Source organism: Belonocnema kinseyi, chromosome 7 (assembly GCF_010883055.1).
Source record: "Belonocnema kinseyi isolate 2016_QV_RU_SX_M_011 chromosome 7, B_treatae_v1, whole genome shotgun sequence".
Classification (NCBI taxonomy): Eukaryota; Metazoa; Arthropoda; class Insecta; order Hymenoptera; family Cynipidae; genus Belonocnema; species Belonocnema kinseyi.
In genome coordinates, this window is record NC_046663.1 from 100,297,847 (window position 1) to 100,312,877 (window position 15,031).

Genomic DNA, 15,031 nt, shown 5'->3' on the forward strand with positions numbered 1-15,031 from the left:
ACTTTATTGCACTCTAATACATTTCCCAAAGTTTCAGCTCGATATTTTATTTACAAAAAAAGTTCTCAGGTTCAAAAAAACATTCAGTGAACTGAAAAAGTGTGGTCAGTAATATAGGTATTTAGCTGTGTCACATGCCCTTAAACCAAATTAGCGGTCAAAACGCGAATAGAATCAAATGTGAATGAATCCCACTGTATCATTAATCGGACGTTACGAATTTCCCCGGTATGATAAGAAATTTGATGACGACGTTATGACTATTTTAACTCCTAAAGCTAATAACGTAGATCAATATGTAACAGTTGTCACTTGTTGTATTATTTAAACTAATATAGGCGAGGCATTCCATTTTATAACTGTTGAAGTAAAACTTCTTGAATTAAAATTCCTTTTATATCATTCTTAACTTGTAAAATTTCAAATTTAAGCAGTTTCTAGGTTGGATTTTGAAATGTTTCTGCCAGTTCACAGATAAAATAATTAAAAATTAAAGTTTTTCTGTTGTTTTTTCTTACTGAAAAAGGATCAACACATTTGTGTCTATAAATTCGTAAAAACAATCACGGAAAATGTACCAGACTAGTAAAATAAAATTGATCTAAAATCGATCAAAAGTTAATCAAATTTAAAAGTATTTGAATTAATTAAATTTTTTTTATTTTTGGCATGATTCTGCTAAAATGATGATGATATTTCAATTATCATTCTTGAAACGACAATAAGAGAATTCGAATTTCCTTTGTCTGTGATTAGAGCTCACTTTTCACGAAGCACTTACTCTCGACACAAAAAATTACTCACTCCTTTTCTATTGTGTGCCTGAAATGCAGATACTACAGATTCACGCCTGGCCTTATTCATTCAGGAAGTGTGAACTGACGTGAGAGAAATGTTACAAGGAATTCCAAAGGACTATGATGTAAAGCTTTCAACTGCCTTTACAAAAGGCATTCTTAAAATACTAGATAAAATTGACAATTCAAGCTAACTTCGTTAAATATATATTAAATTTTAATTCAATGTTGCTCAATTTAAACATAAAGACCCATTTTTGCAAAAATGGAAGCGATTAATTAAAAGGCCGTGGCTACGTGTACCGAAATTTCGGTACGAATGGCGGGATTTTTCCGTTACACGTCAACACTGCTTGATAGAAAAGATGGGTACAAAAAATAAAAGCAATGTATAATTATTTTCAAATTTAATATTTATATAAGATATTACAAATTCAGTGAATCATAAAGGTCTCATAATCTGAGATAAAAAAACCATTAATATAAAATTACGAATATATTAATTTTTCATCAATGATTGTTTATTTTTCTAAATCAAGAATCTACTCATTTTTAATACAAGATGATGACTCAAACCTCAAGAAAAATTCCTGGCGATTTCCGGAATGAAAAAAATTTCTAGGCTTTTCATGACGGTTTTCAAACAATTGAATTTCTTATTTTAATTTTAAAATTGGGGCGTATTTTTAATCGAAGAATTATTAATTGGAAATTAATATTTCTAATGTAGAATCTTTGAAGTTAAACAAAGTTACATTAAGAAGCATTAAATTTCGAAAATTTTCAATTAAAAAAATAAAAATGAAACGACCCGCATTTCGTTCATTTTTTCAGAATTTTTCTTGAAAAAGTGATTCTTACGAATATGCGTGAATATATATCCCGCAAGATTTCAATGTGAAGTTTTTTCTGTTCGCATATTGTTAAAGAAAAAACTTCATTTCTTTTTCTGGAGAAATAAAATTTATATTTTTTGGAAAAACGAAACAAGATACGAAAAAAATTAAAAGACGAACGTTGCGACATTTTCTATCTTGCTTTTTTTTGCTCGAAATGTGGGCTAACAATATATGAATAAAGCCTGCTCTACAATTGTAATTGTCTAAACAAAAAAAAATGGTCTAAAACCTTTTTTCAACTTGTAGACTCACACATTCAATGATAAACTCTTATGGGATATAATGATATATTCAACATATTAGTACCAACTTTTTAAAAAATCATAAAAACGTAAGAGTTTTTGAGAAAAATTGCTTTTAAGAAGGGAAAAAATATCTATTTTGGTATGGGTACGAAGTACAATTCTCCCTTAATATTTGAATCCATGTCGTACAAAATTGCGAAAATAATTGGACAGTTTTTCATCAAAGAAATAACATAATTGGCGATCAGGACTGAAATTTGAGCCTGGAAAAGTTAACGATTGTACATTTTAGGTCTTTTTGTGAAGTCTCTTTTTTTTAGTTCATTCAATAATCCATTTTTTTATGTAAAATTCGGAAGCTAGTAAATGTGACCACTAAAATCAACCTTCTCATTTATTTTTTTTCTGTTAGAAGCGATTCAAAAACTCAAGGTCATTGGAATATTTCAAGCACTAAAATATTATGGGCGCATTAATTATCCTTGTTTTAGCGAAACAAATAGGTTCATTTCCCAGGAAAGTGACAGGACACATTTTTTTAGAGATTCACAGGAAAAAAAATGATTCGATGTGAAGGCATCCTCGAACCTGTCAGTTTCATCCGAAAAGAAGTGCCTAAACCACATTTTCTTTCACCAATGTAAATAGTAGGTAATTTATAATTGAAAAATGGAATTATTGTAAATCATGAAACTGCCCTATTGTTTATTGTCAATACGAGTATTGTAACGAATAACAGAACAAAATTCATTGCTTTAAGCTACATCGATAGAACTAATAATAACTTATATTAATTATGATGTAACAAATTAATTTGAGTGCTTGTGTTACTCTTGACATTAGAATATAAACATCTGACTATCTAGAGCAGAAAAATGTAAAGTTTCTGCCAAAGTCACTTTTCCTTGCACCTGACTAGTATAAACCGTTACAAAGATTAAAGGTAGAAACCTATAACTTTTTAAGTTGGAAAATCTACGGTTGAGTGATTCTATGAGGAAGGTGGATGAAATCTAGAAAATGGGATTATATCTTAGAATCACGTTACTGAATAATTATGCAAATCCGATAGTATTGAAATTGCTGATCTCATAATTTCCTTCAGGGAAAATTGATGACTTATTTCACAGGGTACAAATTACTGCTTTTGCGCCAATTAAAAAATATTATAATACTATACTTTTGTACCTTAGCTTACGGCTCGACTTATGATGAATGTTCTCAGAATCTAATGCAATTTATTACTCTGCGTCTATTGAGTCTAATGCAAGGATTAAGTCACAATTGCATGTACATATTATGACTTATTATTTAGTATCATATCATTGTCTATTTTAGATTTCAAAATAGCTATAGTGACCGATTTCTGATTTCAAATACGAAATTTAAATTTGAAAATTAAAAATGGCGGATTTTGGAGTCAGTGATTTTGCATCAAAAAATAAAAATTTGAAAGCTAAAAATGGCAGATCCAAAATTTTGAATTGATATATTTTAACTTTAGGCTCGTAATCAGCGACGGGAAAACATAAAAATACCGAGTATAAAGTCAATTAGTCCATTTTCTGTAGCTGAATCAACCATATAGGACCTGCCAATTTGAATTTCTACATTTTGAGTCCAGATTCGTAATCAGAGAACCAATAAAAACCTAAATACCGAGTTCAGAGCCAATCAGTTAATTTCTTTAGTTTCATTAATCGTATCCAATTTTGACCCCTGATTCGTAATGAGCGACCAAAAAAGAAGAAACCGAGATACCGATTTTAGTGCCAATCTGACAATGTTTTGCAGTTGGGGTCGCCATATTGGATCTGTCTTTTTGAATTCTTATATTTTGACTTCAGATTCGTAATCAGCAGAGAGCAGACGAGCCTAGTCTGAAGTTGCGCACCGAGCTCTCCCACCACTCGCACCATGGCATGCTTCTCTGTAGCGAGGTAGCCTAAGCTAGAAGCTCGGTGCGCAACTTCAGACTACGCTGGTCGGCTCGCTGGTAATCAGCGATAAAAAAAACCTAAAACACGTTCCTGAATTTCTGAATGTTCAAATGAACGTAACATATTTTAGGAATTCAGTTTCATCTATAAATATTGTTACGGTTACATTTAAAAGAAAATGCATCATAAAATTTCTTGTAATCTAATATTTGAAATATTAATAAATTAATATTTTAGTACTATTTCCAATTTGCAAATCCCCCCGTAAAAACTTTCCTTCATTTGAACATTCAAAACTTTAAGTGTGGCTATAGGTTCACTGTAATTCGGGTAGCGTTCCATAAATATTTTCGGGGAGCCTATATATAGTAAAATCTGGGACATGCATGTCCCACTAAGCCCTAAGACGAGGTTGATCCAAAAAACTTTTTTTTTACTAGAGGGCAACCCCCCCCCCCCCCCCCCCCCCCCCCCCCCCCATTCCATTTCTGAGGAAAGAAACCCGTATTTTTGCTCGAGATTTCAATATTAACGCGTGCCACCGGGCACTTGAAAAACCCGCATATTTAACAAGGAAAATTGTCAAATTTTCGAATAATTTAACTGATACTTTCCAGTGTTTAATCGATAGGTGCCAAATTTGGCAGGGATTGATGATGGGTATCTACTTAATCAAACGATAACAACTTTCACTTTTAATAGGTTGTGATGTGGGAAACCCCGCCGGCGCCCCCCTTAGACATGTAGGCGCCTAATAAAATCGTTTTTTAAACAATGTAAATGTTTTTATCATAACATCGTACATGAATTCCAAATTATACTTTCAAAGCAAATACAAGTTTTCTGAGGATTAAATTTGTTTGACGTTCCAGAATTCGTCACAATGCAAAAAATAATGGTATTCTCTTGCATATAACATAATTTTTTCTCATTATATAAAGCATCAGAAATGTATTGATTATCTGCCTTTATCAATCTATAAATAGTTCCAAATTATTTCGTAAAACTTTAATCGTCGCAACATATTATTCTATAAACGAAAGGATTGAAAACCCCTTTTCTATAAATCAATACTATCAAGACACTCCCTAAAATTGCAATTATTAAATAAAAAAACATATTCTAAAAATAATCTTCTTATTTTCAAAAATTAATTATTATCTTCCTCATCCAGTTTCGCTTTTTAACCGCTATCCTGCTGTTCCAAATAATAAAATTTAAAGTGAAGGAATATTTGAAATTATTGAATCTATTAAATTGAAGGACGAAGAGCCGAAAAGCTGGAACGTCTCATTCATGAGATTATTTTATTTCGAGAGAAAACTATTTTGAAAAGTTGGCGCTTTGAAGGTTTTGTACCATGCTGTTCGCGCGGCATTTCGTATTTATAAAAAAAATATATATTGAATTATACGTTAAATTTAGTGTCATTTTTATTTTCTAAAGCAAGCTTTGTTAATAATTAAATCGGATATTGTATAAAACTGATATTTAGAAATAATTATTCATGTTACAATATATTTGGATGAATATATTAGGTTAAAATAATTTTGTTTTATAACCCATTATTAAATAAAAAAAGCTTTAGTTTAAAATATTAATACTGACTCAGTATTTGCCAGGACTAAGATTGATTAAAATAGAGATTTTGTTGTTTCATAGAGTTAATGAAGGAATTAATTTCTAACATAATGGCTTCATGCAAATATTATTTACTTTGGCCAATTATTCTTAAATATAATGTTTTTACGACTCTTCGATTTAAATTATAATAAAACTTGCTTTAAAGAACAAAAATCACACCAAAATGAACAAATAAATTTAATTTTTTTTTATTATGAAGTTGAAATACCAAGCGAGTCAAGTTTTATGAAAAATTTGAAAGCTCTTAAGAGATTAATATCGAGATTAACAGTTTCAACAGTTTCAGTTTTTTAATTAAAAAATGTGAATATCCCTCATAAGCTTTTCAACCATTTTTAATTGTTTTAATAAATGTAATAGTTGGTCCTTGTCTGGACTAGTACATTTTTTTAAACAAATTATTTGATTCTTTAAACAATTAATATACCATACGCAAGCAATAAATAGTAAATCATTTAAAGATATTTTGCTATATAAAAGAAATTAATAATTTATTAGAAAAACTTTCTAAATTTCAGGAATATCCAATTAATTATTAAAAAATAATCTTTTTAAAAGAAAGAAAACCTCATATTTTGCGCCTAAATGTAAACAAAACCTGAAAGAAATTCGGTCGAAATTCAACACGCAATCTCAAACACACAAAAAAAAGTCCCACATTATCATTTCACAACAGGACTTGTATTTCCTGGGAGATCCCAATGCGAACATAAACACTCCAATTTTTAATTATCGCAAAGAATCTCTACATGCGCTGGAGAACGCATACCTAACCTATAGATAACCTTGAACGTTTCGCCCTCTTTTTTTTACCATTTATTAACCTATATTCAATTTTTTCTTTTTACATTTTACTCACTTATAAACACGCCTTTGAGGAAGAGGATTCCGGAAACGCATTTTTTAGCTGATTCTCGAGATTCCTAAAAAGGGCACAAATGGCACGCAAGACTCTGTGGCTTCGTTTTCGAATAAACGCGAAGGACGACTGGTCCAGTGGCCTGAATCTGTGGCAAGACCGGCAGGACGAGGACGCATCTCAACCTCAAATCAAGAAACGCGTTTGAGAAACTTTTTCGGCTTGGTGCGTGAGTCGCGTGGCTTTGCTTCTTTGTCTGCATTTGCCTGCGACTGTGAGTAGAGTTTGGAGCAAGGGACAACTGAAGGGGACAGAAGAAGGGGGCCGGTGTAATGATCGCGAAGGTTAGGTTAGGTTCGACTTCCATTCTACTCACCGTGTGGTTTCGAAGGACCCCTCGAGGTTCGGACGTTGGAGGCCGGGAACAAGACGATGGAAACGAGAAAAAAGGTCAAAGGTACCCGAGACGGCACCTTCATCTTCCTCAGGAACATATTTCTCCCCGAAGTTCAAACACCTTCGCGTTCGGAATTTATCCATTGAACATTCGGACGTGAATTCCATTTTTTCCAAATTTTAAAATGTACACTTTCTACGCGTTTCAATATTACAAATAATCCCGCTTTTCGGCTCGCTGTTGGTAAGAATGGTATTTTAATTAATATTCATTATTATTTTATTAAATGACACGGCGCACTTTTGATAATAATCCCCCCGAAAAAAATAAAACAAAAGTAGATTTCAATTTTTTAATTCCCTTCGGAATTATTAGAACACTATCCTATAACCAAGATGGTCACACAAATTTTGGGAAAAAGTTTCTCATTTTATTTCACTCATTTCCAGGCTTGTTTCCGGTTTTTAAACAATTTTTCCGGCCAAAGGTTAAAGCGTAATAGGTTATTTTAAAGCATAATATTCGTTTCAAAGTTAACTATCGTAATCCAACGCAGAAAAATAATGCTCCGTTTATTTTCAAGGCATATTATATGTACTTCCCATAGGTATAATGCAGTAAAAAATTACATTTGTTCTGAAAAAAATCATAATGCAAATATTCTACCGACATTTATTACGTGGACATGCATTTTCTAGTATTTATAATTTTTGTTTTTGTATTGTTAATTTTATGAATTTTGTGTTAAAATTTCTTTTCCCAACGCCGTGGAGAAATTTACATTGTCTGAAATAGATTGAAAAATATCTAAATTTTGAATAAAATGATGCCAGGATGAAGTCATTTTGTCAATTTTTTAAGATTCTATTGCAAAAATAGTTCAAATTGTAATGTTTTCTTAAATTTTAAGTAACATTCTCAGTACCCTCGCAGTAAATTTTTAGAATAAATGAAAAATATTTTCCTTTCATGGTGCAGACAGTTTAAGTTGGAACAATAAACATAGCAAAATTTATATATATTTTTCTGCGGAGAAACAAATTTTTTTAAATACGTGAAATAAATAATAATAAAGTTTCTATACAAAATCTTTAAAATACACATTAATTTGGTTTTCATTATTATTTTCCTACAAATGACATCATTTCAATTTTTTCAAACTTTTTATTTAAACTTCAACTCATTGCCCTCTGCAAAGAGAAAGAATACTTGTGTTAATAAGATGCTGCAATTCTTCAGAAATTTACTTTTGAAATGGACTCAAGAATTTTGAAAAATGTTTATAATTTCAGATTTATTTGAAATCTAGGAGAACATTCACGATAAACTGCATCATTTTTACAAAAGGAATTAATCATCTTTCATTGACGAAAAAACTGAGACTAATAACATACCTATGAAAACACTTTTTATATGCCTTTTAGTACAATCGATAAAAAAAGCCTGGTCACTGAATAAAACTGCGGTCATTTCCCGGTTTTCCCGTTCAAGTGAACACCCTGAAACAAATTTTTTTAGCGAATTACTTAAGATTATTCATTTCCGGTGTATATTATATATTATATATATATTTTAATTAAAAATAATAATTATTCGCGCTCTAAGTGGGGGTTTCAAACTAATTATTGAATTAAGGTTGATTTTAACCGCGAGTCTCGATTTTATTTGCGAACTTCGGAGAGACGACGCGACGTGAGTACAAGGCGCAGTAGACGCTATATACGGCGGTAAATTTGAAAGTGCACAGAAGCTGAACATTGTCTGAAAATAGAGAAGTTTATAAAAATTGTATCATTTCTGTTGTTGCACATGCCACAATCGATAACAGTTTAATCAAGAAAGTTAAATTATTCGAAAAAATGTAATGTGTTGTTTTTTAAGAATTTAAAGAAACTCATTTCTATTTCACTGATATCATAAATCTTTAAATTATAATTTTTAAATAATAATTCATTTAGCACCCATAATTACGTCTTTGATAATATCACGGCCCTTAAAAAATGTATAATTTCTACAAAAACATTAACCTGACCCGAGCCCGATCGGCTCCCGACCATAGGAGATAATCAGGGTTGGCCCGGTCAGTAACAGGCCGGCCCCGGACTACGTGATTTGAGAAAAATGTAGCCCGGCCAGCTCCCGCCGGGTTCCTATCCATGAAACCCAGCCAGGGGTAGACCGGCTAGGATCCGACCAGAAATCTTGTTGTATTAGGGCCAACCGGGGAAATTTCTACACGGGCATTCTAAAATATTAAAATTAATTAAATATTGCAACATCACATATGGGAAAACATTTATTAAGCGTTGAAATTGTTCAGAATAATTTTTCTTTGTTACATTAAACTCTCCAGAATTATTATATTGTATAATTTTAAATCTTGAATGTTCATATTGTTTAAATAAGCCTTTCTTTCTTTGATACAGGGTCTTATTTTATTTAAATACACCATTTCTTGATTCAAAGACACTTTAATTGAATTAAACAAATTATAGGTTTGATATAAGGTCAAACAAACATTTGTATGAGTGGGAGGTAAGGCGGAGGCCATATTACTTCCGTTTATTTAAACAATATAAACGTAGTTTAATGTAACCAAGAAAATATATAATTTATAGGGCTTTCATTTGAAATTCGCCACCATATGTCCATATCCCAAGAAGCGCAAAATTAATAGCAATAATTTTAATTAGAAAGCTTTCGAATTTGAACATAACAAAATATGATTCTTGACAAGAATTATAACTTTTTCGGATGAACATATAAAGTCTCTTTCAATTGTTTTCTTATATTCTTTTTTGCTTTCCCTCAAAATTCCTTATATTTGCAAAAACATCATCTGTTATACATATTAATTTAATTGAACAATATACTGTCCTCGAATTCCTTATGAACAAATTAACTCACCCTTCAGCTCCAAGCATCGAAGGAGCTCGCTCATATTCCTTATTTTTCTTTTTGTTTAAAAAGACCCAAGTCCTAATGTGGTGGGATTTACTACCACTTTCCTTTCTCGGTTGCTTATTGTTATTGTGCCGACGTCCAAATCCAGATTTTTTAAACATATTTCCTCTTTATTTCTTCTAGTCGTTTATTAAATAACACTCACTGTTCAAAATATTAGTTGATCACAAATTTTTAGATTACTTTCGTGTAGTCACTTCTAAAAGATTCCAGTTTATTAGCAATAGATTTTGTATAAAAAGGTGCAGAGAGAAGAGAACTATAAGTACAATGGAAATTTATTAAAAATTAACAATTAGACATAGACAAATCTACTCAAATTTAGCGAATCTTCGAATTTTTTCTATTTCACCCACAGGTGATTGATTTTTTTACAAATACACACTTTAAATCCCAAGAAATTTATCAATATTGATTGTTGGTTTATACATAATTGATATATCGAGGCGTCCTAACGATAGGATGCCAACGCACCTGATCGACTAGATGATACTTAACCAAAAATATAAACAATAAAAAGCTAACCAAGAAGTAAGAACTAGAAAGTTTTAGTTCGCGAAATTGGACAAGATGGAGCTAGAAGTTGGCCAAAACCAGAAGATGCTTGCTCGCTCCATCAAAACATTAAAGTGCTATCTCGAGCGAGTAAAGAATGAAGGTGCCACTTCTCGCTTATAATCTAAACGCGAGAAGTGGCAACCTTCATGCTTTGCTCGCCCGAGATAGAACTTTCATGAATTGATGAAGCGAGTGAGCACCTTTTAGTTTTGGCCAACTTCTAGCCTCATCTTGCTCAATTACGCGAGCAAGACTTTCTAGCGCTAACTTCTCGGTTAGTTTTTTATTGCATTTATTTTTGGTTAAGTACCGTCAAGTCGTGTCGCGTGCGTTGGCACCCTACCATTAGGACGCCTTGATATGAATAATTTAATAAGTTACTGTTACGAAAACAAATGATGAAATATTTATCTCAATATCGCAGACCTTTATATTTAATAATCGATTTGATATTACATTGATCCTCAATATTAAATTTCATATAGATAATGCTGATGTTCGTTCATGGCTTTATAATAATTTGTAAGAAATCTTTGGCATAGTGACGAGATTATTTTCTATAGAGGAAAAAAGAAAGATTAAAACACAGTCCGACAAAATTTGGTACCCAAAGACCGATCTGAACCATGTTTCCGCGAAGGATTTTGATGTCCTAAAAACGATTCCGTTGTTCGAATTTACAAAACACATCAGGATTTTGAGATATCTTAACCTAAATTGAAAAAATGGCCATTTCCAGCCATGTTTGAAATAGTATAATAGTATAATATCTCGTAAAAAATCGTTTCGAGATGACCAAAAATCGAAATAAAAGGTAAAAAGGAGTACTTAATGAAGACGTACGTAGTTGTAGGGGAAAAATCGCTGATCGTGTTGTATTGTTTCAAATATCGCACGAAATGCCCATTTTTTCACTTTTGAGTTAGAATGACGCAAAATCCTCTACACGGAGAAAAATTGATATTCAAAAGTAAAATCTAGATATTCAGGGTTAAAATATTATATGTTTAACTATAGGACAACAATCTAGATGTTCTAAGTTAACATTTGTAGATCTTAAAAAGTGAAATGTTGCCCTCTAACATTCAAAAGGTTCAACTGAAAAATCTGAGATATTACATGTATGGTTATGTCAAATTACGTCTGTAAATTTTTGAGGAGTTTACTTATTTATGGTCATTCAAGGAATTAATTGATAACTTATTTGTGAATTTTAAATTAAACTTTAGTGTTCGTACACGAACAAAAAATAGATAAAGGGTATAAAATGTCGACCAGATGATGCATTCGGTCAAGTTGAGGTTATATTCAATATTTCTAATTCAAACTAAAAACGGGGATGAATAATCGGAGAACGAATGATCTGTAATCTGAATTAAATATTCTATCTATTTTAAGTTACTTAAACTCAAATTTTATTTCAAATTTATAAACCTTTAAATGTTTGGCATGAGTATCTACGTATTAGGTGCTATAATCTTACCATTTAAACATCTACATTTGAACATCCATTTTTCTCCGTGTAGTATAGGAAAGTTCGGACAATGGATTCGTTTTTAGGACATCACCTAGTCGTCCTAGTCTATTCCAGTCATTGGGTTAAATAAAGTTAGTTTTTGTCGGCTTTTGTTATGCAAGATATAGTCGACTTGAAGAATTCTAAGATCCACTTAAAGTTTACATCCATATACTCGACCCTTCTTTATGTTTCTTCCTTGAAGCTTGAATATAGCAGCCCTGAATATACTGAGTGCCCCCAACTCTTACAGACTCTACAGCGGAAACTAGTAGCACTGAAATGATTGCTTACACATGCTATAGATAAAAAACGGCACCGTCGACTTGTTACTTTTTTTCGACAATATCCGGCCAAATTTTATGTCCGTTATTTTCGAAACTCAATCTTAAACTTAAACACCGCAAAATAAATTTTATTAAAAAGCATTGACATTAAAAAAAATATTCGATCTTATTTATTTAGAAATGACTAGTCGATCGCAGTAAAATCATTCCCAGTCTAAAATATTAGTATGCCTAGTCTCAATTTATTCATCTTTTTTTTTCTCCAAATTTCCACTCTGTCCCGGAAACTGCAACTCAGTCACAATTTTAGAGAAGTTAATCGTAAATTTCGACAATATGAGGGATGAATAATATTAATTTTAGCGATAGTGCATTTGAATAGCCAAAACAAGTTTAAAAAAATTTTAAACGACTTCTTGGAAAGTCTAGGAAAAATTAAAAATTCCTTAATGGTATCAGAGACGATCAGACAATCGTGAGAATATAAATGCGCTTTTGCATTGAATTTGAAGTAGCCTTCCAAGGTGACAAGTTGTAAATCTCGATTTAAATGCAATGCATGGTTGGCGATGCGCATCAATTATTTTTTTGCGGGTCAAAGGTGAATGACGTTCTTCGCGGAAACTAAAACTCGATGAAAAGCAATTCCCTTCTCATAAGTTTATTTTAAGCACTTCAAGGTACCGCAGAGAAAGTCAAGTCAATCTTGTTTCATCATTCTTATAATAGTATTATAAGTGGTTCCACGAGATACGTGTTGCTTGGTGAATGACCCACCCCTCCCTTGATAATACCAAAGTTAAGGTCCTGAAGAATTTCAATCAAACCCGGAAGTATTTTGTATGCCGAGCACAAGGTACATTTCATCAGTTTCGAGAAAAGTTTGCCCGGAGTGTTCAGCATGTTCGACGTGGTACATATTATCGATGTTACATGATTTTATGTGACCTCAACGTAACGGTAAAATCATCCACACGCCAACGCAGTCTCGTCTCTCTATTTTTTACGGTAACACTTATATTTATTTGACTTTTGGTGCTTAAGCTTGTGGGGGTATTAAAACCACACACAGAGAACAGTGACGGTAAAAATTTTCATTTTCAAAATGGGATTCAATATATTTCACACCAATGTTATCTGTGAGATGTTGAGAGTTAATATCTGAATCATCAGTTTTGCTCCGTCTAAGCACTTATTTATCACACGCGATTATTCAAAATTCGTAATGAAAATGACCTTTTTCTGCATTTCAAACTGTTATAACTGTTTTATGTACAATAATAAAAAAAAACAAGATCGGATTTAGAATTATAATTCCACTAGGAGAATGACTTAGAATGACGGCATAAAGATGCCCATGTAATTTCCAATATAATAGATCTTATTGCACTTTCACTCTCAATTCTCTCTGCAAATGTAATGTAACTAGTGATGTTTCCCTTTGCAAAACATTTACGCTTACTCGTCAGTCTAATCGCACTATAGATAAGGTAGTTTATTGCGCCTTTTTTGCAAAATGAAAAACTAGAAACTCTTAAAGCAGCTGTACGCGATCGCGGGAATAAGTAAACTGTCGTAGTTCGACGGATTTAATTCCATGGACGTTTAGTTACACCGACAAACACTAGCGAATCGCATTACATCATAGTCGAGAGAGCGCATATGCGCGTGACATCTACCTATGTACCGTAACCTGAATTCTTTGGGAGGAAGTTATCACGGACAAACGCACTTATCCTACAAGAATTTACCTTGTCCGACTCAATCTTGAAAAATAGACTTGTACAATTATTATTTAATTTAGATCATCGTCAAATTTTAGAAAATATACGGTCGAATCTTAAATAGGTTTAATTCTCGCTGATGAATCACATTTTGTTTTATAAATAAAGTTTTTGTGGTCATTATCCAGTTTTACATTTTCAAACATTTGAGAAGAAACTCCAGGGAAATCTATACATCTTTAAATTAAAATTTGTACACATGTTTGCTGTCGGATATTCTGAATCTGCGACAGTTTTTAATTGAAATATATTAAAAAACCATTACGATGAAAATGCAATATTGTAAAATGGTATTGGAAACATCAAACATGGAAATTAAGATACAAATCGTAAATATTATAAATGGAATTAGGAAGGACAAAAAAGAAACTCTACTAAAAATCGTTAACTATGGTTTCAAGATCATGAAAGTGGCGTTGGGTAAGGGGAAAATGCTAATTGGAATATACAATTAGTACCAAATCGTAACAAATCATACTGAATCGTACCAAATCGTAAAGCAAAGAATTCGAATGCATAATGACCCAGTATCAAATTAAAGAAAGTCGCATCAAAAAATTGCAAAATGAATAGTTTTCATTGTTAAACAATGTAGTTGTCAACTCGTGACCCTAAAACGATAGGGTACTACGAGGGTAGTTCAATAAGTCCTTAGAATGAAGTATAAAAACAATTTTTTTTGGGTAAATTTTTTTTTATTTTTCAACATAATCTCCTTGGAGCTCTATACACTTGCTCAATCGCTTTTCAAGTTTTTTTAATCCTTCAGAAAAGTGCGTTTTCGGAAGTTCCTCAAAATAAGCACTTACAGGGGCAATGACGTCTTCGTTGTCTGGAAATCTCTGTCCACCGAGCCATTTTTTCAAGTTTGGAAACAAGAAAAAGTCGCTGGGGGTTAAATCTGGTGAATACGGTGGGTGTTCGACCAATTCGAATTTTAGTTCTTCAATTTTAGCCATTGAAACGAAGCATGTGTGAACTCGGGCGTTGTTGTGATGAAAGAGAATTTTTTTTCTCGCCGAATGTGGTCGTTTTTTTAAAATTTCTTCTTTCAGCTGCTCTAATAACGATGCATAATATTCACCAGTGATTGTTTTACCCTTTTCCAAGTAGTCAATAAGTATAATTCCACGTGCATCCC

At 32.1% G+C, this 15,031-nt stretch overlaps 1 protein-coding gene across 6 annotated transcripts in view; it reads right to left on the reverse strand.

Annotated features, from left to right (window-relative positions):
• Positions 1–15,031, reverse strand: part of LOC117177237 — a 64,867-nt gene that overhangs the window by 18,666 nt on the left and 31,170 nt on the right. The window contains exons 1-3 of one of the 6 annotated variants that reach the window (XM_033367809.1): positions 9,689–9,786; positions 8,176–8,280; positions 6,761–7,018 (exon numbers count right to left, since the gene is read on the reverse strand). The exons of 1 other annotated variant lie outside the window; for it this stretch is intronic. In XM_033367809.1, coding sequence (XP_033223700.1) covers positions 6,761–6,948 — 188 coding nt within the window. In that variant the 5' untranslated portion in view covers positions 6,949–7,018; positions 8,176–8,280; positions 9,689–9,786. Of the gene's footprint in view, positions 1–6,384; positions 6,655–6,760; positions 7,019–8,175; positions 8,281–9,688; positions 10,005–11,999; positions 13,533–13,568; positions 13,668–15,031 lie in introns of those variants that run through there. 4 more of the 6 variants (XM_033367811.1, XM_033367810.1, XM_033367813.1 and 1 more) reach the window with 4 other exon arrangements.